General features: G+C 48.4%; 10 protein-coding genes across 10 annotated transcripts; 4 read left to right on the top strand and 6 right to left on the bottom strand.

The window, feature by feature from the left end:
- Window positions 1-308: 308 nt before the first annotated feature.
- Window positions 309-2,079, top strand: N7446_011184 (Zn(II)2Cys6 transcription factor domain-containing protein; the record flags this gene model as incomplete). The annotated part of the gene is made up of 3 exons (XM_058519926.1): window positions 309-416; window positions 616-1,770; window positions 1,963-2,079. 3 exons carry the CDS (start codon window positions 309-311, stop codon window positions 2,077-2,079), a joined length of 1,380 nt encoding a protein of 459 aa, XP_058367450.1.
- Window positions 2,080-2,366: 287 nt separating this feature from the next.
- On the bottom strand, window positions 2,367-4,493 carry N7446_011183 (NADPH cytochrome P450 oxidoreductase family protein; the record flags this gene model as incomplete). The annotated part of the gene is made up of 1 exon (XM_058519925.1): window positions 2,367-4,493. The coding sequence occupies one exon, from the start codon at window positions 4,491-4,493 to the stop codon at window positions 2,367-2,369; it is 2,127 nt and encodes a 708-aa protein (XP_058367449.1).
- A 1,101-nt stretch (window positions 4,494-5,594) lies between these two features.
- On the bottom strand, window positions 5,595-7,246 carry N7446_011182 (cytochrome P450; the record flags this gene model as incomplete). Its single annotated transcript, XM_058519924.1, has 2 exons — window positions 5,595-7,081; window positions 7,141-7,246. 2 exons carry the CDS (start codon window positions 7,244-7,246, stop codon window positions 5,595-5,597), a joined length of 1,593 nt encoding a protein of 530 aa, XP_058367448.1.
- Window positions 7,247-7,730: 484 nt separating this feature from the next.
- N7446_011181 (non-canonical purine NTP pyrophosphatase) lies at window positions 7,731-8,583 on the bottom strand (the record flags this gene model as incomplete). Its single annotated transcript, XM_058519923.1, has 6 exons — window positions 7,731-7,823; window positions 7,876-7,937; window positions 7,994-8,030; window positions 8,081-8,225; window positions 8,289-8,362; window positions 8,419-8,583. 6 exons carry the CDS (start codon window positions 8,581-8,583, stop codon window positions 7,731-7,733), a joined length of 576 nt encoding a protein of 191 aa, XP_058367447.1.
- A 691-nt stretch (window positions 8,584-9,274) lies between these two features.
- N7446_011180 (glycosyl hydrolase family 79 C-terminal domain-containing protein) lies at window positions 9,275-10,975 on the top strand (the record flags this gene model as incomplete). Its single annotated transcript, XM_058519922.1, has 6 exons — window positions 9,275-9,408; window positions 9,455-9,574; window positions 9,623-9,870; window positions 9,941-10,303; window positions 10,356-10,481; window positions 10,533-10,975. 6 exons carry the CDS (start codon window positions 9,275-9,277, stop codon window positions 10,973-10,975), a joined length of 1,434 nt encoding a protein of 477 aa, XP_058367446.1.
- An 804-nt stretch (window positions 10,976-11,779) lies between these two features.
- On the top strand, window positions 11,780-13,937 carry N7446_011179 (uncharacterized protein; the record flags this gene model as incomplete). The annotated part of the gene is made up of 10 exons (XM_058519921.1): window positions 11,780-11,978; window positions 12,039-12,178; window positions 12,233-12,465; window positions 12,512-12,605; window positions 12,673-12,822; window positions 12,884-13,061; window positions 13,115-13,326; window positions 13,388-13,602; window positions 13,669-13,758; window positions 13,832-13,937. The coding sequence occupies 10 exons, from the start codon at window positions 11,780-11,782 to the stop codon at window positions 13,935-13,937; spliced, it is 1,617 nt and encodes a 538-aa protein (XP_058367445.1).
- A 357-nt stretch (window positions 13,938-14,294) lies between these two features.
- On the bottom strand, window positions 14,295-16,838 carry N7446_011178 (putative rhamnosidase B; the record flags this gene model as incomplete). Its single annotated transcript, XM_058519920.1, has 5 exons — window positions 14,295-14,306; window positions 14,362-15,457; window positions 15,509-16,227; window positions 16,283-16,759; window positions 16,815-16,838. 5 exons carry the CDS (start codon window positions 16,836-16,838, stop codon window positions 14,295-14,297), a joined length of 2,328 nt encoding a protein of 775 aa, XP_058367444.1.
- A 2,567-nt stretch (window positions 16,839-19,405) lies between these two features.
- N7446_011177 (alkene reductase) lies at window positions 19,406-20,838 on the bottom strand (the record flags this gene model as incomplete). The annotated part of the gene is made up of 3 exons (XM_058519919.1): window positions 19,406-19,738; window positions 19,793-20,428; window positions 20,584-20,838. 3 exons carry the CDS (start codon window positions 20,836-20,838, stop codon window positions 19,406-19,408), a joined length of 1,224 nt encoding a protein of 407 aa, XP_058367443.1.
- Window positions 20,839-21,328: 490 nt separating this feature from the next.
- Window positions 21,329-22,662, top strand: N7446_011176 (uncharacterized protein; the record flags this gene model as incomplete). Its single annotated transcript, XM_058519918.1, has 5 exons — window positions 21,329-21,524; window positions 21,572-21,591; window positions 21,641-21,677; window positions 21,735-22,278; window positions 22,359-22,662. Exons 1-5 carry the CDS (start codon window positions 21,386-21,388, stop codon window positions 22,660-22,662), a joined length of 1,044 nt encoding a protein of 347 aa, XP_058367442.1. The 5' UTR covers window positions 21,329-21,385.
- Window positions 22,663-23,113: 451 nt separating this feature from the next.
- Window positions 23,114-25,571, bottom strand: N7446_011175 (transcription factor domain-containing protein). Its single transcript, XM_058519917.1, has 5 exons — window positions 25,382-25,571; window positions 24,742-25,328; window positions 24,109-24,688; window positions 23,710-24,055; window positions 23,114-23,638 (listed from the first exon to the last, which is right to left on the bottom strand). Exons 1-5 carry the CDS (start codon window positions 25,411-25,413, stop codon window positions 23,228-23,230), a joined length of 1,956 nt encoding a protein of 651 aa, XP_058367441.1. The 5' UTR covers window positions 25,414-25,571; the 3' UTR covers window positions 23,114-23,227.
- Between the last annotated feature and the right edge of the window lie 176 nt (window positions 25,572-25,747).

The following is a 25,747-nucleotide window of genomic DNA, read 5'->3' as shown; positions in this document are numbered from 1 at the left end:
CTTTTAGTCCGAAACAGAAGGTCGTGTAGGCAGACATATAAGAGGGAAAGTCCCCCTTTAAGCTAAAAAAAAAACCCCCGACATAGTGTGTTGTGGATCATACCAGAGTTTCCAAGCTTTTATATCTTCACTTCACAGAGCCCTTGTCCCGTACTTGTCCTTTTATGTTTCACGTTTCTCCTAGTCTCATCCACTCCGCGGGTATAGCCCTCGGTCACGTGCTACATATTTTTTTGCGTGGATTATGTCACATGCCCAACCTTCTCATCCCAAAACGGCAAAAAGGAACCCGAGTACGACACCTCTCTATGGAGGCTCGCTCCATGAAGGAAAACACGCAGTCCGTGATCCGATCGCGGAAATCTCATCACAAGTCCCGTGCTGGATGTGGCAACTGCAAGAGGAGACGTATAAAAGTAAGCCGTCCCTCGGTCTTGTCATCAACATCCCTACCACCTCGAGTCCCGTTGCTACAGAACGAACCAGATGGAGATGAAAAGGAGCAAGAGGTCCAGGCTACTGAGACTTCTCCGCTCGCTACTCTGTTTGGGTCCTCCGCACACGCGGGCAATAGACAGCGAAAGCCTTCAAGAGACACTTTCTAACAGTCCACAGTGTGATGAAACAAAGCCGTCATGCTCAAAATGCATCCACCATGCCATCGAGTGCGACTTTCAGCAAACAGCAGCTGCACTCTCAGCCTCGCCATCCTCAGCACCATCTCCGCCTGCCTCATCCAAAGGTTCAACAGGGCGGTTCAGGTTCAAGCCGTCTAAATATCAACCAAAAGAACCCACATCGAATGAGACAAACCAGCCTTCTCCCCGGGTCATCTCCACAGAGGTCCAACCAAATGACCAAACCCCTCAAAATACCCTCTCCTTCACCGACCTCCGCCTCTTCCACCACTTCGTCACAGAAACATACCGCACCCTGGCCGACGAAGCAGTAGACCACAACCGCCTCTGGCAATCCCACCTCCCACAATGGGGTTTCTCAAACCCATCAATCTTCCACCTAATCCTTACACTGGCAGCCCTGCACTTAGGCCATCTCCAACCAGAAAAGAAAGACCAATACGTCATGCAAGCAGACAACCACTTTACCTTCGGCATCCGATCTGTAACAGCCATCCTATCCAGTCTGAACGAAGAAAACTGTCAATTGATCTACATGTCCGCGGTGATGATCTGTTTCGTTTATTTCGGACATGGACCTCGATCCGGTGAATACCTTGTCTTCAGTGAGACTGGAAAGGCTGAATGGCTCGTTCTCATGCGAGGTGTGCGATCGATCCTGATGTCGAGTCGTGATAAGATATTCAGCGGCGTCTTGGCTATTCAAACGGATCCGAGCGTTGCTGGTATTAGTCCGGAATTTCAGGATGAGCTTCGGACACATCGATCTCATATTGAAGACGCTCAACGATTTATTGAGACGCAAGTTGGTGGGACCCCGGCTTATGAAATGTATATTGGGGCTCTTGGAAATTTAATTGAGATGTTTGATGAGGCTTATTGTATTCGAAGTTCTGGCAAGGATGGTGTGAGTCTGATGCATGTTGTTGTTGGGTGGATTTATCGGCGGCCTGAGGAGTTTATTGGTTTGCTTGAGAGCAAGGATCCGTTTGCGTTGATTATCCTTTCCTACTGGTGTATTCTGTTGAAGTTTATGGGTTCTTCGTGGCTTATGATCGGCTGGGATCGACATGTCATTGCCGGAATTCAGTGGTCTCTGGGGGCTGATTTCCATCGTCATATTGAGTGGCCTGTTAGTGTTATTTGCAGTTGATTCAGTGGTCACTAGAGGCTCAGTTCAATCATCGTATTAAGTGCACAATCCAGAAATCCAGAAACCCAGAAGCTTATGGACAAGAAGCAGGCGGTAGGGACCAAAGCTAGAGAGTTTCAGTGGAAGGTGGGAGCAATCAAGAATGCAGAAACTAATTTTAACCATCTACAGCGTCAAGTTGCAAGCAAAAAAGCTCAGCTGAATGAAACCGAGTTTATGATCGACCTCCAAAAGCAGCCCATCGAAGAGAGCGCTAACCCCACTGACAAGACTGGCATCTTGAAGTAGGAGCGTCGCCAACCGGCGAAAGGACCACTGTCTCCGGACAGCAAGATTGCTTTGCTTGACGCCGCCTGGGGAGCCAGGTGTTCGGACATCGCGGACTACCGGAAGAAGAGCCTCGGACTTGCAACCCAGCGAGTGGAGCCGTTGGAGGTGGCTTGTTAGTGTTATTTGGTTGACCGAGAGGCACCGAAAGAATGGAAATAATTGTAGTTGTCTAATTCGCACCAAATTGTATGTAAAACAAGCAAGGTATTAACATGGACTCATATGAAAACCACCACCACTCTCATCTAGCCCCAAACATCCTCCTGCCACTTGTTCTTCTTCTTGATAGCCTTACTCCAGTTATTAACCTCATCATCATTCCACCCCTTAACATCCTTCATAGTCAACCCAACAGCCTTCTCAACCTCCCTCGCCATGCCAGCCCGACCACAAACATAAAAGTTACCACCCTCATCAAGAAGCTTAACAATATCCTCCCCAAACTCAGCAACGCGGTCCTGCACATACTGCCTCGGCGACCCCTCAAGCCTCGAGAACGCAGTAACAATCTGCAACCGCTCACCTAACGCCTGCTGCATCTCCTCTAGCTCTTCCCGGTAGATATAATCCTCGTTCGGGTTCCGACATCCGAAGAAGAGAATCATCGGTCCGACCTCTTTACCAATCTTCAGCACTTGACACCGCTCAGAGAGGAATGCGCGGAATGGCGCGAGACCTGTGCCTGCGGCGACCATTACCAAAGGCGTCTTGCCCGTTACCGGTAATTTGAACTTGCTGCGGCGGATATGGGCGAAGACCTTCCCGCCCTCGAGGGCATCGCCGGGGCCATTGAGATGGTATGTGATGCCGCCGGGGTGGGGTTGGGAACGTGCTTGTTGGGAGATGGCGAGGAGGTAGTTGGATGTGACGCCGTGGATGAGTTCGTTGGGGTTATCCGGTAGAGGGGATGTGGAGACGATGGCTGTGATGGATGGCTTACGCGGTGAGACGACGCTGCTGGAGGAGATGGAGTAAAAGCGTGGTTTGATGTGCGGGAGGGTTTCGACGAGGTAGGAGAGTGGGAGGTTCGACCAGGGTTTGTCCGGGCATGCTAGTTGGAGTAGGCGGCCGAGGTTGATGTGTGTGCGGTTAATGAAGCTGGCGTAGGTTTCTTTGTCTTGACCGAGGTTGAGGAGGTAGGCTTTTGCCTCTGGGGTGGGTGCGAATTGGGCTAGGTCGCGGACGTTGTCGCGGTTGACTGGGGCGCAGATCTCGAGGTAGTAGCGGAAGAGGGCGATAGAGCTGGTTGGTGTTGGAACTGTGATTTTTTCTGCTGGGTCGAGGGCTTTGATCCCCAGGGGGATGTCGCGACGGGATGAGATGCCGAGGACGTCGAGGAGGCGTTCGACTTCGATGTCTGGGTTGCCTGGCCAGATGGCGAGATGGTCTCCCGTCTTGTAGCTCAATTCGGGTTGGCTGCTGAGGTCGACGTCCATGTGAAGACAATGTCTGTCGGACGCAGTGAAGAGCTCTCTGGACTCGGAGATGCTCAGTGTGCGAACGGCCGAGGACTGAGCAGCAGCCTTGGGGGCCTCGATACGGCTGTTGGGCTCGCCATGGTGCAGGTCGATCGGCTCAAGAGATTCATCTTCCTCGACTTTTAGGCTCGGGATGTATTTAGCCTCGGCCTCTTCAAAGCCCAGCTTGTCTTTGAAGATCTTGAACAGCTCCTCCTTCCAAGACATGAAGTCTTCCTCGGTGGCACCTTCTGCATCATTTGCCTTGCCAACTGGCATGAGAGCTTGGGCGCCAAACTTCTCTAGGCCCTCAACAACAACATCGACAACACGGTTATAGAACTTATAGTTGGTATTACCCAAGCCAAAAGCAGCATATCGAAGATTCGACAAAGACACATCAGTAGCCTTCGAGATCCAGCTCCAAAACTCTGCAGTGTTGTCACTGGGATCACCCTCACCATATGTCGAGACAACAAAGATCGCCAGCTTAGCATTGGGGATCTCACTGATGGTGACAGGGTCATAGTCGGACAGATCAGCCGTCATAGCTTCCTGACCCCAACGAATGGAGATCTCGCGCGCAAGACGGTGAGCAAAGCCCTCTGCTGTGCCGGACTGCGACCCCCAGAAGACAACGACATTCTTCCCTGCCTCTTCCAGCTTCTGTGCGATGTTTCTGGTTTCCTTGCTTGCGGAGCCGAGTTGCCCGCCATTCTTTAGCTGTGGTCTTTCGAACCAGAGATGGTGGTATGGGTCTGGCTTATCCCATAGCAGGCCGCGAGATAGATATGTTGCGCCGACTCCGCCTAGAACTGCGAGGGCGGCATAGTCGGCTAAGCCGGTCGGGGTGGTGTATTTTGATAGCTCCTGCAGGAGCTCCGGGGGGATGTTGAAGTGTGGGAAAGTTGACATTGTGTTGGGCAGAGGTATATGGGGGGTATCAATTTATTAAGAGAAAAGAAAAGGTCGAGTCTTAAGAAGTAGACATGGAGAGGAGACTGGATTTATGAGAGAAGAATCCTATATGCAACAAGTAGAAAAGATTCAACGAAATCCGGGGAGACCACGGCCATAAAATAGACTCATTGTCCACGCAGTTGACCATTAGGGAAGAAAACCCGCACACTGCTCAAATTGTAGAATAGTGGCGAACGCAGCCTCCAAGTTAGGAAATCTAGATCTGCCATGGTAAAAGGCGGGCAATACTACCACAAAGATACAGTAGATTTCTATGCCGACTGATGGTAGAGATGAACTCACAAATGAATCGGGAGATATTCGCCGCAACAGATCAGCAGGGACACTGTGGAGATATGGGCTAAGAAGCCACCAGGATGCCAAGTATGACGAGACTATGGAACCCCAGACTCCAGCAATTGCCACGTTGAGACGAGATATGCACGAGATATGCAGCAGAGACGCCATTGCGAGCGATGGCGGTCCAAGTTAAAAACTACAAATTGCGGGGGAAACATCCACTTTCCAAGTTTGTCAATTTTCGCCGATGGAAGGGGGAAAGTCGCCCGCGTAAGTGAGGTTGGTCCTGCGGGGTAACTGCCCCGGACTTTTGGCTTCGGGAGCGTTTCCCTACGCGGGGAATTTCTCACTTTTTGGCAGACTTATGCTTCAGCTTCTGCATGTATCGGGATCTAAGATTAGGTTGCAGGAGGGATTTACATGAGATTCGGACAGGGCCCGTGTGTGAAACCTGTTGACCCCAGGTTCACGGACCACAGGGATGAAGCTTTGGGATTCTAGGAGGCTCTCGACATCTCGACGAACGTCTACCGAGCCTTGTAAATCACTTGTAAATCACTGCCTGTTGTGTAAATATTATAGCAAAGGACGACTCGGCTATCTTACAGAATTGAAGAAATCGAAACCAGAAGAGTAAAGAGAGAATAAAAAGTATGGAGAGTAAATTATAATCATCAAGTTCTCATTGTAAAAGGGAATCATCAAAAGTCGTCTAAATATGAAGATAAAAAGGCAAAACACCTTCAAGTAGAATCTCTAGGCTTCAGTAGTCCCCATATTCCGGCGCCAAATTTTCACAGGCATATCACCCAGAATCAAGTTCATAGTCTCCTCTCTCTTCAATTCCCAACCAGGGTAAGGCAACGCAAAGTCATAACGATGCACAATCGAAGCAATAGCCTTCGTCTGCTCCAGGTACGAGATATTGCGACCAATGCAGGAACGTGCGCCGGCAGAGAATGCAACCAAGTAGGGCTGCAGTGCCTTGCCCTCTTCACCCAACCACCGCTCGGGAATGTACTGGCCCGCATTGGGGAACACACCCTCATCGCGGTGTGCCACTAGGGCAGACATGCTAACAGAGGTATTACCGGCAACCCACTCCCCGAGGATGTTGGTTCCCTCGGGAGGTGTCTCGCGAGGAAGACCATGCGAGGTAGGCGGAAAGATGCGGAGGGATTCGTCGAGACAAGCGCGCAGGTAGGGCAGGTGCTTTACCTTATCATAGTCCGCGACAATCTCGTCTTCATCCAGAATAGCATCGAGTTCCTCGCGGAGCTTGGCTAGTGTCTCGGGGTTGCGAAGCAGCTGGTACAGCACGTTGGCAATGGCGATGGCGGTAGTCACACTACCGGCATTCATCATGATGTTGCACTCGGCGACAACTTCACCCCATTCGAGGTTGTTGGGGTTTCCATTCTTGTCTTCCATCAGAGCCTGGAAGAAATCCTCTAGTTTCTCGCCGGCTTCGTAGCGTCGCAGTCTCTCGCTGCCTCGGCGCCACATGATGTTTTCCCAGTTGTCTGCAGATGTCTGCATGCGTCCGAAAAATGGGATGACATTGACTAGCTTGTTGAGGACTGGGTACCATGCGTAGTCCCACACGATGTAGGATTGCTTGCGAGCAGTGGGGTAGAGGGCGTCGCGTAGGCTGGTCTCGTAGGTGGAGCCGTCTTTGCGTTCCGCGATACACATGTCAGAGCCATTGTCTAGGAAGCCCAGCTTCTCTGATAGACCGATGTCGGCGATGGCGTCGAGAGTGAAGAAGTTGCTCCAGGCTCGGAAGTCGAGTGTGAGATCTTCCTTGGCTGGTGCGACTTTGCCAGATGCGACGTCCTCGGACGCAGGTGCCGTGCAGACTTTATCGAAGTGCTTGAACATCCGTTCAACCTTGTCTGTGACTTTGTATTCCCATGTCTCGAGGTTCTTCAGGGCATATGCCGAGGAAAGGACCTTGCGCTTGCGAGCGTGGTCTGGCTTGTCGACGACATCTGCCAGGTTGTAATGGGTTCCGGCTGTGACGACATAGGAGGAATCCTTGGTGCATTTTGTGTTGTGGCCATAGATATCCTTGATGGCACGAACATCACCGTACGATAGTTGATTGGGCCCTGTTCGGATGACGGGGTTCTTCTTGTGCAACTCGATCAATTCCATTGATCGGAAACCTCGAGAAGCGAGTATCATGAATGGAATTGCTGAGAATCCAGAGAAGGGAGAGAGATTAGGGTATTTTCTTAGACCTATGTTGAAGTTAGTAAGGGTCTTCATTGTGCCTTGAGAAGGGATATCGAACACATACCCTTGGGGTCTCGAAGGTATTCGACATAAGGAAGCACAAGAAAGTATACAAAAAGGAAGAAAACAAGCCCAGCTGCATAGGGCGCAGCGGCAAAAACAAACCACATCTTGGGAGCTATATGTAGAGCTGCTCAGAACAAGAAGGTGAACGAGTTTGAGACCGTATAAACAAGTCCTGTTCTGGGCTCGCTCGTCCCAAACAAAATTTTGAAGTGAAGAGAAATGCTTGGATCTGATCTTTGAGGGCACATGGGAATGGTTTAAATATCATTGTCTCATGTAGCGCATCAAGTACCCTCCATCTTGTTTGGGAGTAAATTTGCCCGAAGGCAAGGAATCCCACCATCCACTCGTCAGGCGCTTGTTTCTCTCCATTTTGATTTTCCCAAGGTTCCGATGGTTCAGTTAATCATCCAATAATAATCCCCGTAATTTTCCCCAGGCTATGTCAGTCGCCAACGTGGGGTCCCAATAGGGACGGGGAATATTCCCCTTGTGAGACAGGGAAACAATCCCCGAGATATGCGGGGGTTGGAGCTTCCAAGTCGATCATCTGTACAGGCTTTGTTTAGACATCACATATTGCGTTTCTTATTTGCTCTCGAAATATAGTGATCGGTTATCGCCCTGGGCCAGCCACTGCTGGAACTTGTACAATGCTTGATATCGGTGCGAGAGTGCATTCTAGCCGGTGTTAGCATCACTATGCGCGAGAAGCGACATTAAGTCATCTTACTTTCTTGTCATGCTCCATTTCAGCTAAAGTCTCTCCCTCGTGTTCGAAAATCGGCTCCCAACCTGTTTCTCTGTGAATAATAACTCGGTTGGAATGCCACTACCTCGAAAATACTCACCGAATCTGGGTGGACCACGAGCAGGTACAATTTTACCCTGTCTGATGGTAAGCGGAATTCACAATCCGATCTTGGGACCTTATTCACCTTCAGTTTCCCCTGAAAAACCAGCGGCTCCATTGTTGGCCCGGAGGAAAAAGCAAACGTGCATACAGCTTGGGCGCTTTTGTCCTCGTAGGCAAACAAGAGCTTATTGAGACCGTCATTTCCCAATGACTCGAGAAAATATTTTCTTCAAGAACGGTGTTAGTAGGGGAATGCTATCATCCCTGTTGAGCCATCTGAGATCACTTACACATAAGGACCTGCCAACCCTTTCATCGCGTTGAACTCCAAGGCCGAGTCTTCTACCAACACCGGCCCATTGATCTACCTCGTCAACTTCAATCCAGAGACACCTCTAAAGTGAACCAATGCCCTCTTACAATCTCAGCGGCGCGTCGACATTTCTCGGTTGCGATTTCTTCCAACGTTCCTTGAATCTCGGGAATGTCTAAGGCAAGGGATTGAACTGGGACCGCCTCACCAAGGATAGCGTTGACCTCGATCACCTTGTTGGCATTACCAGTCACGAACATGCATGGCTTCATGTCGGGCTTGACCTTGACGAACCACTCTTCGAGATGGGCGTTGGCCCTCCTGTCGCAGCAGGATACACCATACCTCTTTAGGCCTAGTGCCTAATGTCCCTAGAACATCTCGTGGGGTTCGCGTGGACAAAGAGCCAACTATTCACAAGTTTAACAGCTGAGGACTACGGAAAAATTGGTAACATTCTTGAAGTGCGCCATTTTCTCACCATCGGTATACGAAAGATGAAAGTTAGGAGTAAAAAGCACAGGCGATAGACCGGCCCTCGGGCCATCTCCGCCGACCCAAACGACGATCCAAAGCTATGTCTCAGAGCCATTGATTCTGATACTAAACATGGACCGAAGATCTCATGATGCAAAGTTCGGGTCAATATAGTCCGTCAATAGCCGACCTCGGTCCTCACTGAGTAGATCAAGGTCTGGACCGCATGCACGCTATACTCGACAGGAACGGGGTAATGACCACATATTAGACGGAATAATTGGTCAATCCTCATTCTGCATGGAAAATTTAACCAACTCCTGAAACTAGTGGCTGAAGTGTGGGGTTCCCCGGATTGTTTCCTGAGGAGAATGAATTGCACTATAACTGTCTATACTTAAGAGATTTGTTCTGTCTCGGTCAATCGGGGCAAGATTGGCCAGCTTTGCAACTTACTTCGGAATCAAAATTGGGTATCTAAAGGTAATGGCTGCCTTTCTTTCTATCTCAATGTCGCTTTTGGGCCTTGCGGTTTCGGCTTCGGGTTTGAGCTTCAATGTGCCAACATTCCCGCCCTCGAACTCCAGTGGGCAGATCTCTGCTGCACCTGTCGGTGTCTCGTGAGTACTTATGTCCATTTGAAAGGTGAACTTACTTATCTGGTAGTCTGGAATTTTTCGCATTCCCCAAGTACTTCCAAGAAGTCGATGCAACAACGACATGTCTGCAGAATATGAAAGATCTGACAGGCACATGGCCACCTCTGAGGATTGGAGGAACTACTCAGTATGTATAGCTGCTCCTTCACGATAACGACTTACTAATATCCCGCAGAGATCGTGCTACATATGATGCATCCTCGACCGAGGCAGTCACCTACACAGTAGCCAGTTCAGCCGATGCGCCTCAAACACTGACTTACGGTCCATCCTTTATATCCTTGGCTGCTACCTATGCTGGCAAAGTTATCATTGGATTGAACCGCCGGCTGGATAACATCTCCAACACTATCTCGGCTGCGCTCCTTGTTCAGAGCAAGATGGATAATCTCTATTCGATTGAGCTTGGAAATGAGCCAAACTGTGAGTTCTAACCCGTGCAATGCATGCTACTTGCGTCAAAATGAAAGCTATACTAATTGACTATTTGCAGTCTTCACTTCCAGTGACCCCATTGCAAATGGCGCATCCTGGACAGCCATAGCAGACGAAGTCTCCCAAGTGAGCTGGCAAGATGATGTATGCGGGAATCTCTCTGCGTCCGACATCATTTCAGCAGGTGTCTACTTCGGTACTTCTCCTATGAGTCTTGTAGGGCTTACCGCCAAGGAGGGCGATGCAAATGATTATGTCAAGGACTATTGCTCTCACAACTATCCTCAGTCTTCTGGTAGCTATGATCTTGCTAAGCTCATGGGCCACAGCGCTATTGCGTCTCAGATCGAGCCATATGCTGCTGAGGTTTCTGCTGCGGCTGCCAAAGGCAAACCGCATATCTTTGGCGAGACTAACTCCGGTATGTTCTTAACTTATGAGATTCCTGGATATTATACTGACAGTTAATATAGCTACACAAGGTGGAGGTGGTATTAGCCCGACCTTTGGAGCTGCCCTCTGGATCCTGGACTATGTTATGCAAACCGTTCTCATGGGTACAGATGCACTTTACTTCCACCAGGGTACCGTTGGAAACTGTAAGTATTCGTACGATTCCTTATAGAGATATGCATTTTCTAACTCCTTAGGTCAATACTGCTGGTGGGGCCGTTACGATATGGGCTCACCTTACTACGGTGCTTATTTCGCCACCATGGCATTGGCGAACGCCGACCAGATTGCGCCTCTGGATAGCCAAGATACGGCATATGCCGCCTACGCCATCTACAAATCCGGGGCTCCTGTCAGAGCTCTTCTCTACAACTCCGATTACTTTACTAGCGGCACCCGTTCCTCGCAGACATATACGCTGTCCGGTCTTTCTTCTTCCAGCGTCACTGCGAAACGGTTGACCGCCCCTTATGCTACATCTCGGGTTGACCAAGGCTCGAACCCGACCGTTGCTGGTCGGACGTTTGCCAATGGAACTTGTGTTATCCAGGGCACTGAGAATGTGGAGACTGTTACTGTGTCTGGTGGAAAGGCCACCTTTACTGTCGCTGCCTCAGAAGCCCTGTTGGTATATCTTTGATTATTCGGCTTCATCTTCCTAAAAGAAAGTGCTTGTCCGGGAACACCGAGGATTGTGGATGTGTGATTGGGTCTGTGTGTGGAGGGCCGAATCCCCGCAGGCGCCGCCGGAGATTATCTTGTTAAGGCTTAGCAATGCTTAGTGCTAGAGGTCCTTGCATTCGTTTTAACAATGAACATTTCAATCAATTCTTCTTTTTGCATGACTGGTTATTTCTTAAAGAAGGGAACGTAATAAAAGCTTCCAGTAAAGCATGTCGTCGCGCATGGTAGCCATTTGGTATGGTCATGTCTCACAGAATGGGTACTTTGTGTTTGAACCTTGTCTCATTGACTATCTCAGGTCTTGGTATCTCACTACTGACAATCAAACAAATAGTGGATAACTTCGGTGTAATCTATAGCGAAGCAATTGCCGCGCTTTGTCTGGCGTCCACTAGTACGTTCCTTCACAAGCCAGACCAGCTACTGTTGCTGAAATACACCAATGTAAGCCTTTCATAGAGTTAATCGGCAACTGAACCGTTCCACGGGCTCAGCCTTGAAATTAATCCTTTGGCGAGTTTAGTTTCGCTCCAAGTCATTTGCGAAGCCGAATACGAGGCCCCGGACTATCTCCCCGCATTTTCATCCCTTGTCGTTTGTAGAACTGAAGCCCAGTAGTTTTAATAAGCCAGCCATTGCTAGTATGATAATGTTGGTCAAAGCTTGGGAAGTATAAAGATTACTATCATTCTCATTTTTACGTGTCGTTTTCAAATCGCTCCAACCCTTTGGACAGATATACCGTACTCCCATGTCCACGATGGATATCTCAAAGGAAAACGCCGAGAATATCGAAGATGTTTCTCCGAATCAGAGAGATGAGATGCCAGCCAAAAATATGGGGCCCATCATGCGGTCTCGCGAAGACGATCTTGGTGTTTGGCAGTGTGTGCTGCGATTCAAAACTGTGTCGCTGATTGCCATGACTGCCGCATTCAGTGCATCCCTGGACGGTTATCGTAAGCCCTTTGTATCTATGATCTGTTGACTTGGCACGAAAGCTAACATCTTCTGCTAAGAAATCAACTTAAATGGCGGTATTGTCTCCAACAAAGGGTTCATCCGACAAATGGCATCTCCAGGAACATCGATCATCGCCGGTAAATACATTTCCGCATGGGGAGGAATTCAATCAGCTGGTCAAACTGTAGGCCAAATCGTAAGTATTTCTTTCGATATAAAATGTCCGGCTTTTTATCTGACTTCACTCAAGCTCCTCCAATATGCCACCGAGAGATTCGGTCGCAAAGTCGCGTTCTATATCATTTGGATCGACATTGTAATTAGTGTCTTTATTGAGTCTTTTGCGACAAGGTGGGATCACTGGCTTGCAGCAAAGCTCTTTTCCGGCATGGGTGTCGGAATGCTCCAATCTACCTTGCCTCTGTACTTGTCTGAGATTGCACCGACTCAACTGCGTGGATTTTATATCAACGCATACAGCTTGTAAGTTGGCTCTCTAATAAGTGGGATATAACCTGACTTTTTCTAGTTGGTTTGTAGTTGGCCAAATATTTGCCTCGGTTGCCCTGAAAGAGCTCAGTGCTCATGATCCTTACGACTTCCGCGTTCCTATCTATACTCAGGTTCGTTGAACTCTAGCTGTTGGAAACACTTTACCTTTTCTATTAATTTACTAATTGTCCCAATCAGTGGGCTATGGTAGGAATCATTGCTATCATCTTTGTCCTTATGCCAGAATCACCCTGGTGGCTCGTGAGCAAAGGCAAGATTGATCAGGCGGCCAAGGTGTTGAACAGGTGCAATGGCACGGTCGATGGATACAGTGTCGATGAGCAGATTGTATGTAGGCCTTTCTCAGCTTTGGACACTTCATAAACAAATTGCTAACCACTGTACTTAGGAAATCATGAACGCTACAGTGGCAGAAGAGCGAATCCTTGCAGAGCGCAACTCAGAAGAAGGCATGTGGGCTGTCTTCCAAGGCCGCAACCGTATTCGTTTCCTCATTGCAGCCTGGCCAAAGATTGCTCAGCAGTTTGTCGGCTTATCTGTGTTTAACACCTACGCTACCTATTTCTGTAAGAAAGCGCCGCTCGAGACTATTACGCTTACAGCCCTAACAATGCTGCAGTCCAATACGCCGGCAACAAGGATCCATTCATGGTCACTGTCATCCTATCCTGTGTCCAGCTTCTATCCATGATAATGACTGCTGTGACCACCGACAGCTTCGGTCGTCGTCCTTTGACTATCTATCCATACGCGGTCACATCGGTTTCAGTTTTGTGCCTTGGAATCATTGGCTGCTTTGACTATACCAAACCGTCAACAAGCTCCCTGCTGGTAAGTACTTTGAAACACTAGTCAAGAGATTTGTTGGAAATTCGACTGACAAGTAACCTAGATCTTCTTTGCTTGTCTGGCCACTCTTTCAACAACCGGTGCATCCGCTATCGGATATGCCTACGCCGCTGAAGTTCCGCAGCAGCGTTTGCGTGCTCAGACAGCTGGATGGGCTCTTGCCTCTTCGAATGTCGTCGCTATCATGTTCAGCTTCTGCACTCCGCTGATGATCAACAATGCGCCTGTGTCTAGCTGGGGTGTTAAGACTGGATTTTTGTAGGTTCCCAGGGCTTTATACATGCTTTTCCGGGAAATTTTCCTAATTTCATTTCTCACAAATAGCTTCGCTGGTACCGGTACACTTTCCGTGATTATCGCTTGGTTCATTCTTCCTGAGGTGACACGCCGCACACCTGCTGAGATTGATGAGATGTAAGTCAAATATTCCTATATCCTCTTTATTTACCCTTTGATTTCAACCTGGACTAACATTTTTGGCTTGAAGGTTTGAGAAAAAGGTCAACCTTCGCAAATTTAAAGGATATGTCACTGAGGTGGAGATGCGTTCGAATGAACTGAGAGAGGAACATGAGATGGTTGTCGCTGCCTAATCTTAGCATGAATTAAATGGTCACTTTGGCTCGAACACATGCAGCTAAGCAAATCCGCCACTAGTTATCAATGCGCGTCGAGATTATGTCAAGGTGCGTTGATTATCGATTAGAATTTAACATACTAAAAATAATTTAGTGGTTTTCTACCCCGGATTTCCTATTTGGGCCGACGTGGCAATTTACTGATCTTTTCCATCTTTTGGCAGGGGGAAAATTGGCGTCTTGTTGGTTTACGTTTTTATCTTACTCATCGCCTTTTTGCAAACAATATAGAGCATACTTGAAGCAGTCTTGATTCCTTTAGTTCCGAAGGGACCGTCTGAAAGAAATGCTGAAATTAAGACATCTTAACACTTACATGACAATCTAATATAATCCACAATACCATGCTCCTCGATCTTGCCCCCGGTAATTGACTGACAACCTCAACAGCCTTCTCGAGCTTGAGTTCTACTGTTTTCTTACCGCCAGATCCAGACTTCCATGAGATCATAGCAAGATTATCCTTCCCCAGTGCCACCTTGGCTTCCAGAGCGTCGGTCAATAGAACTCGAGGCTTGAAAGATATCTTCGAAGACCCCGAAGCAATGGGCTGCACACCTGCCAACTCAGTGCAATACTCATAAATCGGCACACTCCCCCAGGCATGGCAGTCAGAGCGTTGCCTAACATCATCCTCTTCCCAAGTTGAAAGATTATTTGCCAACATCCCACGCCAGGGAACCAGCATCCGCTCCCAAAACGAGTCATAAACATCATCACCAGCCAAAGCAAGCGCCCGGAATGCATAGAAGCGCATCATATACGAGCACTTCGAGAAGCGATCGTTGGTGAACGATTCGGTCAAGATTCGCCCTCGGTCCTCAGGCTTCATTGCTCCACAGATCACTGCAAAGACCTGGCAGTGCTGCGAATATGAATGCTCATCGGCCACATCAACTGTAGAGTCTGTGAAAAATGATCCATCATAGCAATTCTTCCGGATAGCAAGTAAAAGCGATGCAGCACGCTCCTCGTACTCAGCCGCATGTCCTGGTCGCCCGACATCACGTACGAGTCTTGCAACTTTCTGGAGAACCCACGCATACAACATGCTGAAGTATGTATGTCGGTTTGTCTTTCGACCCGAAGTGGGAACACCCTTGTCGGGATGCTCGTCTGTCGCACCCCAGGTTGTCACCCAGTCTACGTATTGCCACACCACCTCAGGTAGTCCGCTGACGAGGCCCAGCTCATCGATGTGGGTATCGAAGAAGTCGAGGATTCCATCAATGCGAGGGATAAATCCTCGAGCGTAGCGTGTATCGCCAAAGAAGAGATGGTGGTCGCAGACTTGCAAGATCCAGTAGAGAGAGAAGCCTGCAATAACTTGGGGTACGTGTGATGGAAATCGGGACTGTGTGAGTCCTAGTGGTGTCACCGAGGCAGCGAAGTTTGTGATGGCCTGTCGCATTAGACGATCGTCGCCGGATAGGAGGTAGTGGAATAGGCCGACTGAGCGGGTGTCTCCTGAGTATCTATCGAGATATGTTAATCGGAGCTCATCATAGGCTTGGGGCGGAACCTACTGCAGTTGTTCGTAGAATGGACAATCGGAATATCCATCGAACATGCAGTTGCGCATGGTTCGAATCGACACATCCCAGATATTCTCGCTCTGTGTATCGCCAGGCTGCTTCCAACTTGCCTTGACTGCCATGGGATAGTTGACCTGAGTCGCATCGAATGATACTAACTTAATCGGCTCAGGTCCGACAGTGATCTCAATTCGCATCAGACGGAAAGTGCGGAACCAGAAGGGTTCGTAGATGACGCTCTGGGTGTCGGGAAGGTCGAGCGTTACCTCGTCATATGGGCCTATAATATGACCAACTGTTGCATCCAGCCGGTCAGATTTGGATCGGAAGAAGGGGTACGAGCGAGGCTCGAGTTCATATCCTTCTGAGTATGTCACTCGCAGTTGGATTTGAGATGGCCTTTCGACTGCCTTGAAGGCCCACCGCAGAAATGCGGTTGAGTGGACATCAGCCTGAACCTCGAGAGTATGATTCGAGTTTGCAGAAAGAGTAAGCTGGCTTTGTTTTGAAAGGAATGCCGCCCAGTACTCTGTGTTGATGGTGCTCTTGCATGATCTTACTGTGTTGGCAATAATTGCTGTTGACTCGGGCATCGGTATAGAACGTGGACGCAGATGCCAGGGCGGTATGTCGCCATTCAATGCCTTCATGTTGTATGCAAGTGGCTTCACTGGAGGGCTGACCTTTTTTGGCTTGACTCGCTCGCTGATCTGTAGATACCAGGTCAGCATAGGACCAAACCTTCGATCCGGGACTAGCTCTTACATGGAGGAACACATCGTCGGGCAGGCCCATTGGAAATTGGATGTTCTCATCCACATACGCCATCCATTGGTTAGTAGACTTTATATCAATGACTTCTGAGTCTGTTTCGATATTTCCGATGATTGTCAAGCCCGGAAGAGCAGTCCGCTCAAAGGGCATCGCACTCCTCGACGCCGCGAAATACCGGACCACTACGAACCGGATTTCATTTTGGCCCTCTGTCAGGTAGGTCGCAATATCCAATGAATCATAGTACCAAATCAACGGGCTGCTTCTAGTCGGTCCAACCGCAACATGTTGGCCATTGACATAGAGCTTGTATCGCGTGTCGGCCGAAAAATGAAGCAATGAGCGCGTCGGTCGCGAAAGCAAATTGACCGAGCGAGTGAAATGAACAATCTTGCCAGCAGTGTTCTGGTCTGAAGAATCAAGCCAGTTTGGAACCCAGATCCAGTTCGCCTGGAGCTCATTGATGGTCTATTTCGAGCATGACATGTCAACACTTGATTTTGGATATAATGGTAGCACGTACTTTTTGTTCCTCTGCTGACACCATTTTGCACATTGGAAAGCTATGCTTCTGTTATCTGCAGATCTTGGGTGTTCTGATAGTCTTGTAGATAATCCGGGTGGGGGACAGGCGGGGTCTCGGATGATCTTTCGCCGAGAAGGAAAAGCTGTCGGCGATTGAAATAAAGTTGCGAACAAGCGTTCAGGTAGTTCGGTAACCGTTATGGCTTGATTCATTAAGGGTGACTTGTTGTAAGCAATGCTTATCAATACCTACCCCGGTTTTCTAAGCCTTGTTCTTCCCCTTCCTCTCCCAGGTATACCTCACTCCGAGCTATACATTCTTAATATTCACCCAAAGACCTGCTTGTTATTAATTGTTAGTCCTTTGACGGCACGTAATGGGAAACCTAAAGGACTATACTAATAGATCTTCCCAACAGTGGACGAAGAGAAGGCCATTATTATGGCCAGGCATGCTGCTTGATACAGCTAGCCCTGTAGATGCTTTCATGCAGTCCTCCTATGACTGTGCTCTATACTCATTCATCTTGCTCTTTGAGGCCTCGGTTTGCTTATAGTTCTATCATTTGTGGTCCTATCATTTGCTGGGGTTTTACTGTGTACCACTTCCATCTTCCTCTTTCTCGAGGTCTTTTAACCTGTTCTACGTTGTCCATTTCTTTTAAATATTATGAGAGAAATGGAGGCAGATCAAGCAGTCGTTTCTCCAATTTGGCCTTCGTTATTTCGTAGGAGCACAGCATTATCCATTGGTCATTCATCTTTTGAATCAATTAGTTCTTTCTCTGCCCTATACTACATTATGACTTTCATCTATAGTATTAGAGAAAGAGAGGCAAGGTAGCCATATGCCTCTCCTGTTTGATTCTCATTGTTTGTGGGAGGACAGAATTTCCTCATCATCCATTGGCCATTTCGTCCTTCAATCATGCTTGGTGTTAGACGTTGTGAGAGGAAGAGGGACAAGGCAATTAGATATCCCTTCCGGCTAGTTCTCATTGCTAACAAGATACCACGATCTCGTCCCACTCTATTAGCCATCCATCCTTTATTTATGTTTGGCCGTAGGGGCCACAAGGGAGAGAGAGACAAGGCAGCCAGCCATCCCTCTCGGCTGAATTTTGTTGTTTCGTAGGAGGACATGGATTCGTCATAAGACAATATAGGCTTCTGGGATGTTCTTGGACGAGGCGAATTGCTGATGGCGCTGTGGGTGGCCGGAACCTCAATAGTGTTGTCGGCCTCCGAAGGCTTTCCCCCTTAGATGCCGGTAACACCGTTGGAATCCCCTCCACCCACTGTGCCATCGGTGATATCGCCTTTTTATGCACATTCCAAGCCTGTATTATCTTGTCAGGTAGCGACATAATGGGTTCTTAAGTGTGTTATCTCCGTCATTGATTGTACGGCGTATAGACCCTATATATCCCTGTTAGTTCCCTTTTTCTCACTTACTACTTTGTTTTTCAAATCGTTCTACTTCTGTTTTTTCTGTTATATGGCATGAGAATGAAGGATGATGTAGTCATGCTGTATAGTGGCGAGGAGAAAGACAGTTGAGAAGTTATTGTAAAGCCCCTTTATAGATGTTGTAAACTTAGATTGTGTATGGATAAGCCGGTATTACCAGTAGGGCTATAGGTAGCGGGATTCTCGATATTGTTACCGGCGTCTGAAGAAATGACCAGGTCAGAGTATGTCGAGATCTCCGCTACCTGCAGCGTTATTAATGATACTTTCTAGGTTTGCAACATCTATAAGGAAGCGGTACAATGGGTTTTGGGCTTTCTTACCCCTCATAATTTCTACGGTGTATTAGAACCTAAACGAACACCAAATTGGATGCTTTTCGCACTCAGATCTTTCCTCTTTCCAGATACTGCCGCTAGCTGTCTCCAAGGTAATCACTCAGAATGAGACAATCCTTCAATCCTTCGAACATCATCCTAGTAGGTAATGAAAATATTCCTTAACCAACTAATTTAAATCTATGGTCCGTTCATAGTATCATTCAGATATGAAAGAGCTCACAGACTTACTAAATCCTTCTTCCTCACTCGCATGTATATTCAATAGACGCAATCAAGGTGGCCATAACGTTCATTGAAACCCGTGTATGTCTGAAATACACGCACTTGGCGAGCACAGCCTGTTAGGCCGATCTCAATATCGCTTCGGCCAAAGTACAAGTACGCTCGCACCCCAAAATCCAATCAATAGATCTTCATTGTGTCAGGGGTTCCACTGTGCCCAGCCATACCCATGCATGTATGTATGGTGCAAGACCAAATATCATGGCTAGCAAACCTTGGGGCCGGAAAATCGTTCCAGACCTTTTGACCTGTGCTTCCAAGCTCCACCATGTGGCCTAGAGACGATAGTCGCGATAAGTAACAATTAATGACACATTTAAACAGATTATATTGAATTGATTAGACAAATATATCTAACATCATCGCCAGTCGTTCAAGTTTCAATTCATGGTAAACGTGGAGAAAAGCACCCTGGACCACCTGGGCGGGATGCGAGAACAAATGCCACCCAACTATGTACGGATCTAATCTCTATCTCTATCTATATTCTACTACCCTAGCTCTGATCCACTGTAGGGTAATCGATGTAGTGGAAAGCATTATCCTCGAATGGACCATAGAAGCGAGTTCGGTCATAAGGAGTCAAGGGCAACTTCTCCTTCAGGCGGCGGACAAAGTCCGGGTTGCTGATGTAGTACCGGCCATAGACCATACCATCATACTTGCCGGACTCGACCACTCCCCAGGAATTCTCTTCATTCCACCCACCACCGGAGAAGAAGGGGGTGGAGCCGAAGATCTGACGGAAGCGATCGAGGGTCACGTCTGCTAGACCCCAGCTCTCAAGGAACTTGTCCTTAGTTTCAACATCGAAGATTTGCTCATAGCGCTGACTCAGTTAGCAGGGGGAATCAGGCAGAAGTAAAAAGACAAGACAACATACCGGCTCAATAAAGCTAACATAAGACAGCGCCGGCAAGGACTTCTTCAAGCCCTCACAGAGATACGACCAAGTCTCCAACCGCTGCTCCCCACGCGCCTGATTAAACAAACCAAACGGCGACAAGCGAATCGACAAATTCTCCTCGCCAACCGTCGCAGCAACAGCACTCATAAGCTCAAAGACAAACTGGCACCTCTTCTCGGGGGTACCACCATAGCCATCCTCCCGCTTATTGATGTTGGAACTTAAAAACTGCTCAGGCAAGTAACCATTACCAGCATGGATTTCAACACCATCGAACCCAATTTCAATGGCGGTCTTGGCAGCAGCACAATAATCAGCGATAGTTTTCTGGATGTGTTCCACTGTCATTTCGACCGGTGGATGTTTCGCGTACAACACGGGCGAAGTGGAGCCCTCGGGCGGGTGCGAATAACACTCCGTTGGGGAATCCCACACGCTTGCCGAGGGACAGACAGCGGGCGATCCGGTCATCTGTGGGATTGTCGCTCGGCCTGCGTGCCACAGCTGGCAGAAAATAAATCCTCCCTTTGCATGCACGGCGTCAACGACGCGTTTCCAGCCGCGGGCCTGTTCGGGGATGAAGAGGCCCGGAACTCCGGGCATTCCATTGCTCTGAAGAAAAAAAATAGTGTTAAAGTTTGAGACGGAGACGCGGACAGTGCGGAAATGAGAAATAGGTTGATTTTGACTGTCATCTGTTTTGACTGTTTTGGCTTGTTTTGGCTTGTTTTGGGGCTGATTTAGGGCTGATTGCTATACACACTTACCTCCAGTGATGGTGGGATGCCCTCGGATATCATCAAGCCACCTTCAGTTGCCCGTTGGGAGTAATACTCCACCATGAGGTCCCCAGGAACCCAGATTCGATTGGGATTCTCTGGGGTGGAAGCCTTCAATGGCTCGCCACGGTTGCGGGTCAACGGCGCGTGAACCACACGGTGTTGAAGGGTGATTTTGCCATTGGAGATAGTCAGGGGTCGGAATAGACCGGAGTCTTTGCCGCTGAGTTGATGGATGGTCATTTTATCGTCTATAATATTATGAACGGAGTACGGAGTACATGTAACAGGGAGAATTGAAATGACTATGGCGCACAGAGTGGACAATACATATGAAAGTGTCAAAGGTGTCAGCTCGGCTACAGGAACATAGGGTTCGACTATTCCCAAGTTGTCTAATGGTCAAACGACGGACTCGTGGCGATCCCTTGCACATTTTTGGGTCGGCAAATAACAGGCAACACTTGCTCGGACCTCTAATGCATTGGTGGAGACTCGATTACCTCGGCTAGGAATCGCCCAGAACTACTCGATTGGAGCGGACTCGGCTCGTACTTCTATTCCGTGGTGGAACTATTCCAACTCCCCGATCAATCACGTCTGCCCATGGCGTAACGCCACGGATCGATAGCCTTCCAGTCTCCACTGGGGATCGCCGTCGGCGCTTCAGTTGCCCTTTTCATCAGATATTTTTGTCGGATCGTTTTGAGTCGCATGAACTGGTTCCATTGTCCTTCTTTATCCCATCAGCTCCCCGGGGGTGATGTGATCCTTTGTCTTTCAGCCCATCATGTCTGACCACCTAACGGATGTCCTCAACACAATCAATCTCGTCACACAATGTCTCTGTATTCCGATCGTTACTCTCTTTGTCGCCTTGCGCTTTTACACCCGGATACGATTCAAGCAAACCCTGGGGGTTGAAGATTGTATGTTTCTTCCTGTTCACTATTCAGCTCCTTCTAACCTCTTCTAGATAGCTGTATCGTAGCTTGGGTACGTTCAAGTAACCTCGGATTCCTCGACAAAGACTAACACCAACTAGCTATTGTTCATGGGATACTGCGCAATCAGTATCGTCAGTAAGTACCTCATATATCTATCCCAATCTAACTAAACCACCTCTAACAATCCCCCAGTCGGCAAACATGGCGGCGGCTACCACTTCGACGAACTAGACGGCGCAACCCAAATCGAATTCAAAAAGTTCTGCTACATCGCAACAATCCTTTACTGTCCAATGGCCCTCTTCGTCAAAATCGCCCTTCTCTCAATCTTAACCCGCATCTTCGCTCCTTACCGCGGCAAAGTCTGGTTCATCTACATCTTCCTCGGCTGTCTCTGCTGCTACTACACCGTCGCTCTCATCATCAAGATCCGCATGTGTTCCCCGATCCCAATGTACTGGCTTGGTCCAGTGGAGGGCGGCTCCTGTCTCGACCAAGCCGCCGCTCTGATCGCCGACTCGGTTATCAGTGTTGTCAGCGATATCATCATCCTCATCCTGCCCCTGCCGCTCACTTGGTCCCTGCAAATGTCGCGGAACCGAAAGCTGCGCGTGATGGGTCTTCTCGGTGCTGGTGGTTTGGCTACTGGGTTCAGTCTGTACCGTCTAGTCCTCGTGTTGAAGGATGGTAATTCGACCGACATGAGTCTGATGTTTGTTCGAGTCATCTTGTCCGGGTACGTTATATTCACCCCGTTCCCTTTGCATTCCATTCCATTCCCATCCCCGTTCCATTCCTTAATCTAACAAACAACAGAAATGCCGAAGGAGGCGTCGGTCTTATCTGCGCCTGTCTTCCGATCCTTAACGTCCTCCTGGCCCACTACAAAAAGACAGTCTCGGACAAATACTACCAACACAGCTCGAACATGGCCTTAAGCGAACGCGAACGCAGGTCCGCCCCGTCCAAGGTTGCCTCCGAATGGGATAAGGCCACTGCATTCGGTGATCAGAGCCATCTGATTTCGTTCGCTGGTGCGCCCGAGGCGAGCGATTCTTATAACTCTGAAGACGGGATTCGGAAAACGGTCGCTGTGTCTCAGACTGTTGAGGCTTCATGACCATGACGTACATGTATATTGTACACGAGTTTTTTTGGCTCTCCCTAGCCTTTGCACCTTTTTTTGGTGCTTTTCTTTTGGTTGTGTATACCCTTTCGTACATCTATAATGAATTCTCTAGAAAATATATTGGATATTATTTGATATTGGGCAGTTGATTTGGTTGAATGTATACGTCATGTGTGAGTGTGATTCGATGTTTCTTCCAAGGTTGGGCTTCGGGGTTTGTCTAGATTGATAATTGGGTTTATACTTTAAACGGCCGTGCAGAGAAGAATGGTGGAAGCTTCCATGTTTTTTTGATCCTGCAGGAATAAGCTTAACGATCCTCGTAAAATGACCGGCCAATGGCGGGATGTGATGGCTCTTTGATGTGTAGGCGTATATTAGCCAATCAGAAGTCCATATGATGCTCTAAAAAACCAATGCCTTTCAATTAGGTACATGTGTTTTTCAGTTGCGACTTCACTTCATATGTCAATATCTTCTCCCTATCTCACTTAGTATCTTCCACTTAAACCATTACTAAAACCTAACCAGAAATAACAACTACCCAAAATCACACTCATCGAATTGAAGGATTCGGATCAAAAAGCCCGGAATTATACCAAAGCCCATCCAACCCCGCATCAAATCCCGTAGACCAAGAAGCATCAATAAAAGGCCATTGAAACATATCAGTTTCAAAATCATGATGGCCACCAAGTGAAGCACTATCCAAATTAGAATCACCTTGCAGACCGGGCGACGGAGATGTCCTCCCATGAGCAGCATGTGAGCTATGAGTATCGCCCGACTCGGTGGTCGCCGCTCGAGTCCCGTGTGCATCTCTATTCGGTCGTGATCGGATATCGCCGTATTCGTCCAGTGTCCCTGCCAGTGCGAAGCGTCGCGGACTGTGCATTCCTGAGTCTGTATGTGTCTGATTACTTTTTACGGTTTCGTAGAAGCGGTTTGCTTCTTGAACCGTTCGCCACTGTTTTTATTGTTAGTTAGGATGGATGGTTTATGGTTGATGGTCATGGTGGAAGGGAAGGGAAGTCTTACCCAGCTGCGACCAACCGGCCAAAGTTTACTTAGTCTTTCGAGGTAGACGAGGTTTCTGCTCTTCTCTTCTTCCGCTCTTTCCGGTCCCCCGGGATATCGTTGTGGGGCGATTGTTCCGTACATGTTGATATGGGCAGCGACGAAGACACTGAAGCCTGAGTATGGTGATATAACCGGTGCGCCTGAGGCGTCGAGGGCCGAGAGGATACCTCCGATCTGTTGAGCTGCTTCGAAGAGTTGTTTGATTGTATCGGGCTCGCCTTGGATTTCATCATTTGTGTCGTGAAATACGTCGGCATGGGGTTTGAGATTTGATAAGAAACGGTCGCGGTGAAGGAATAGTATGCTTCGGAAAGATCAGTATCGAAATCACAACTTCATCATGGATGGCATGCATACCTCATGCAATACACCAAATTGATATATGCGAAGAGCTCTCCATACCCAAGAGCCACGTGGGATTGAACACTAGTATCGGGATATCGAACGGTATTATCCTGGAGAAACCTCCATTCATCCAGTTCCTCTTTTAATCCCTGCCACGTCAAAAGCAACGGCGATGTCGTGGAATCATCCGAAGACATAGAAGCCAGCGCGCGTCGATGTTCGTTCGCAAATCTCAAAATTCGAACGAAAATGTCGAATCCTCGAGTTACAATTGTGAGGCCGTGCTCAATTGTCAGGCCTCTGGCCAATGCACACCCCTTGTTCATATCAGCGGGCATTAACCTTCTAGCGGGCATATGATTGAAAGTAAAGTCCCGATCGCTGATTGGGAGGGGTACAGAGATTTGAGAGAATGAAAGTGCAAAATGTTGCCGTGCTCCGGAACTCAGTTCGCAGTCTTGCGCGAAACAGCACCAGTAGGTCCGGACGAGTTGCTCGTATTGTGTTTGCGATGCGTGGAATTCTTGCGGGTTGTGTTCCATGCTGTCATCTGCCATTTTGAGAAGTGATTGGATCATGTAGGTAGCCATTCCTGCTGCTTGTCAGCGAACAGTCTATATTTGTATCCACGAAATTCAGACATACCACTGTACATCCAGGCTTGATATGGTCGTCCAGTGCCCCATTCATAGAATGAGATCATCACAAGCGACTGGGCAAGATAGAGCGACGGAGCTTCAAGAACGCGCTGGGCCAGATTTTTGCGCGCATAGTCGGCATAGAAATCCTCTTCTTTGAGTTCATCACTGCTCATGAACCGGACGCACAATGAAAGAACCGAGGCAACGAAAACGGAATCGACCGAGTGGACGTTGGCGGATATGTCGGAAATCAAAGAAGGGTAGTGCAGAAAGTTGGTAATGGGGAACTTCTTTCTGTAGGTTTCTACTGCGCTGATTACGATCGCTGGTGACAATGCTGCGATGGGGTTATCCGCATCTGGAGCCGCTGTGGCACTGGCATTCTGAGGGGTCACTCGATCTGTATTCCTGAGGACTGGCGATAAGGCCAATGAGGCCTTTCGCTTTCTTGGACTTCTTGATGAGACGGTGGTCTTTCTTGAGCTCTTTCTTGCGACACGTGGATCTGATAGGCTGCATTCTTGGTTTTTGGTCTTTTGGCAGCGTTGACACGGTGGTTGTCCCTCATGGACGCATTTGACTTTTGCTTGGCTGAGCGATTGATCAGTTCAGGTCATGTAGTAAGACTTCCTGATAATACTCACCGACAAGCATCACATGATATTGATAGCCGCATCGAGTCTATACTCGAGTGGGTGGACCTGGGGTAGATGAAGAAGTGACGGCCATGTATCGGGTATATCAGGAAGCCAAGCGTGTCGGATCAACGTAGGAGCGCAATTGGACCATTATGTTTACTTTCATTTATTTTTGACGAACAAAGAAGCAGACAGATGCGCAAGGAAGCGTGAATTGAGCTTCGGGACATATCGCAACGTCCGAATGTGGCTAGGGCGATCAGGTGATCGGTCTACGCTATGAACTTTGAACATCGACATGATCTTGACTTCGTGTTATATTATATATTAATGCGTCTATTTTAATGGTCATTCCATCAATAGCAGGAAAGT

This window comes from Penicillium canescens (genome assembly GCF_028828765.1).
Source record: "Penicillium canescens strain IBT 15451 chromosome Unknown utg000008l_segment0_segment0, whole genome shotgun sequence".
Taxonomy (NCBI): domain Eukaryota; kingdom Fungi; phylum Ascomycota; class Eurotiomycetes; order Eurotiales; family Aspergillaceae; genus Penicillium; species Penicillium canescens.
The sequence above is the reverse complement of the archived record's forward strand: the minus strand, read 5'-3'. Positions and strand labels throughout refer to the sequence as shown.

What these genes read in the sequence shown, in the direction of transcription:
- N7446_011175 (XM_058519917.1), bottom strand. Translation starts at nt 25,413, where the DNA reads ATGCGGCTATCAATATCATGTGATGCTTGTCG. An exon ending in ATATCATGTGATGCTTGTCG is followed by an intron (nt 25,329 to 25,381) that starts GTGAGTATTATC and finishes TCAATCGCTCAG; the next exon opens with CCAAGCAAAAGTCAAATGCG. An exon ending in GGCCGGTTGGTCGCAGCTGG is followed by an intron (nt 23,639 to 23,709) that starts GTAAGACTTCCC and finishes CAATAAAAACAG; the next exon opens with TGGCGAACGGTTCAAGAAGC.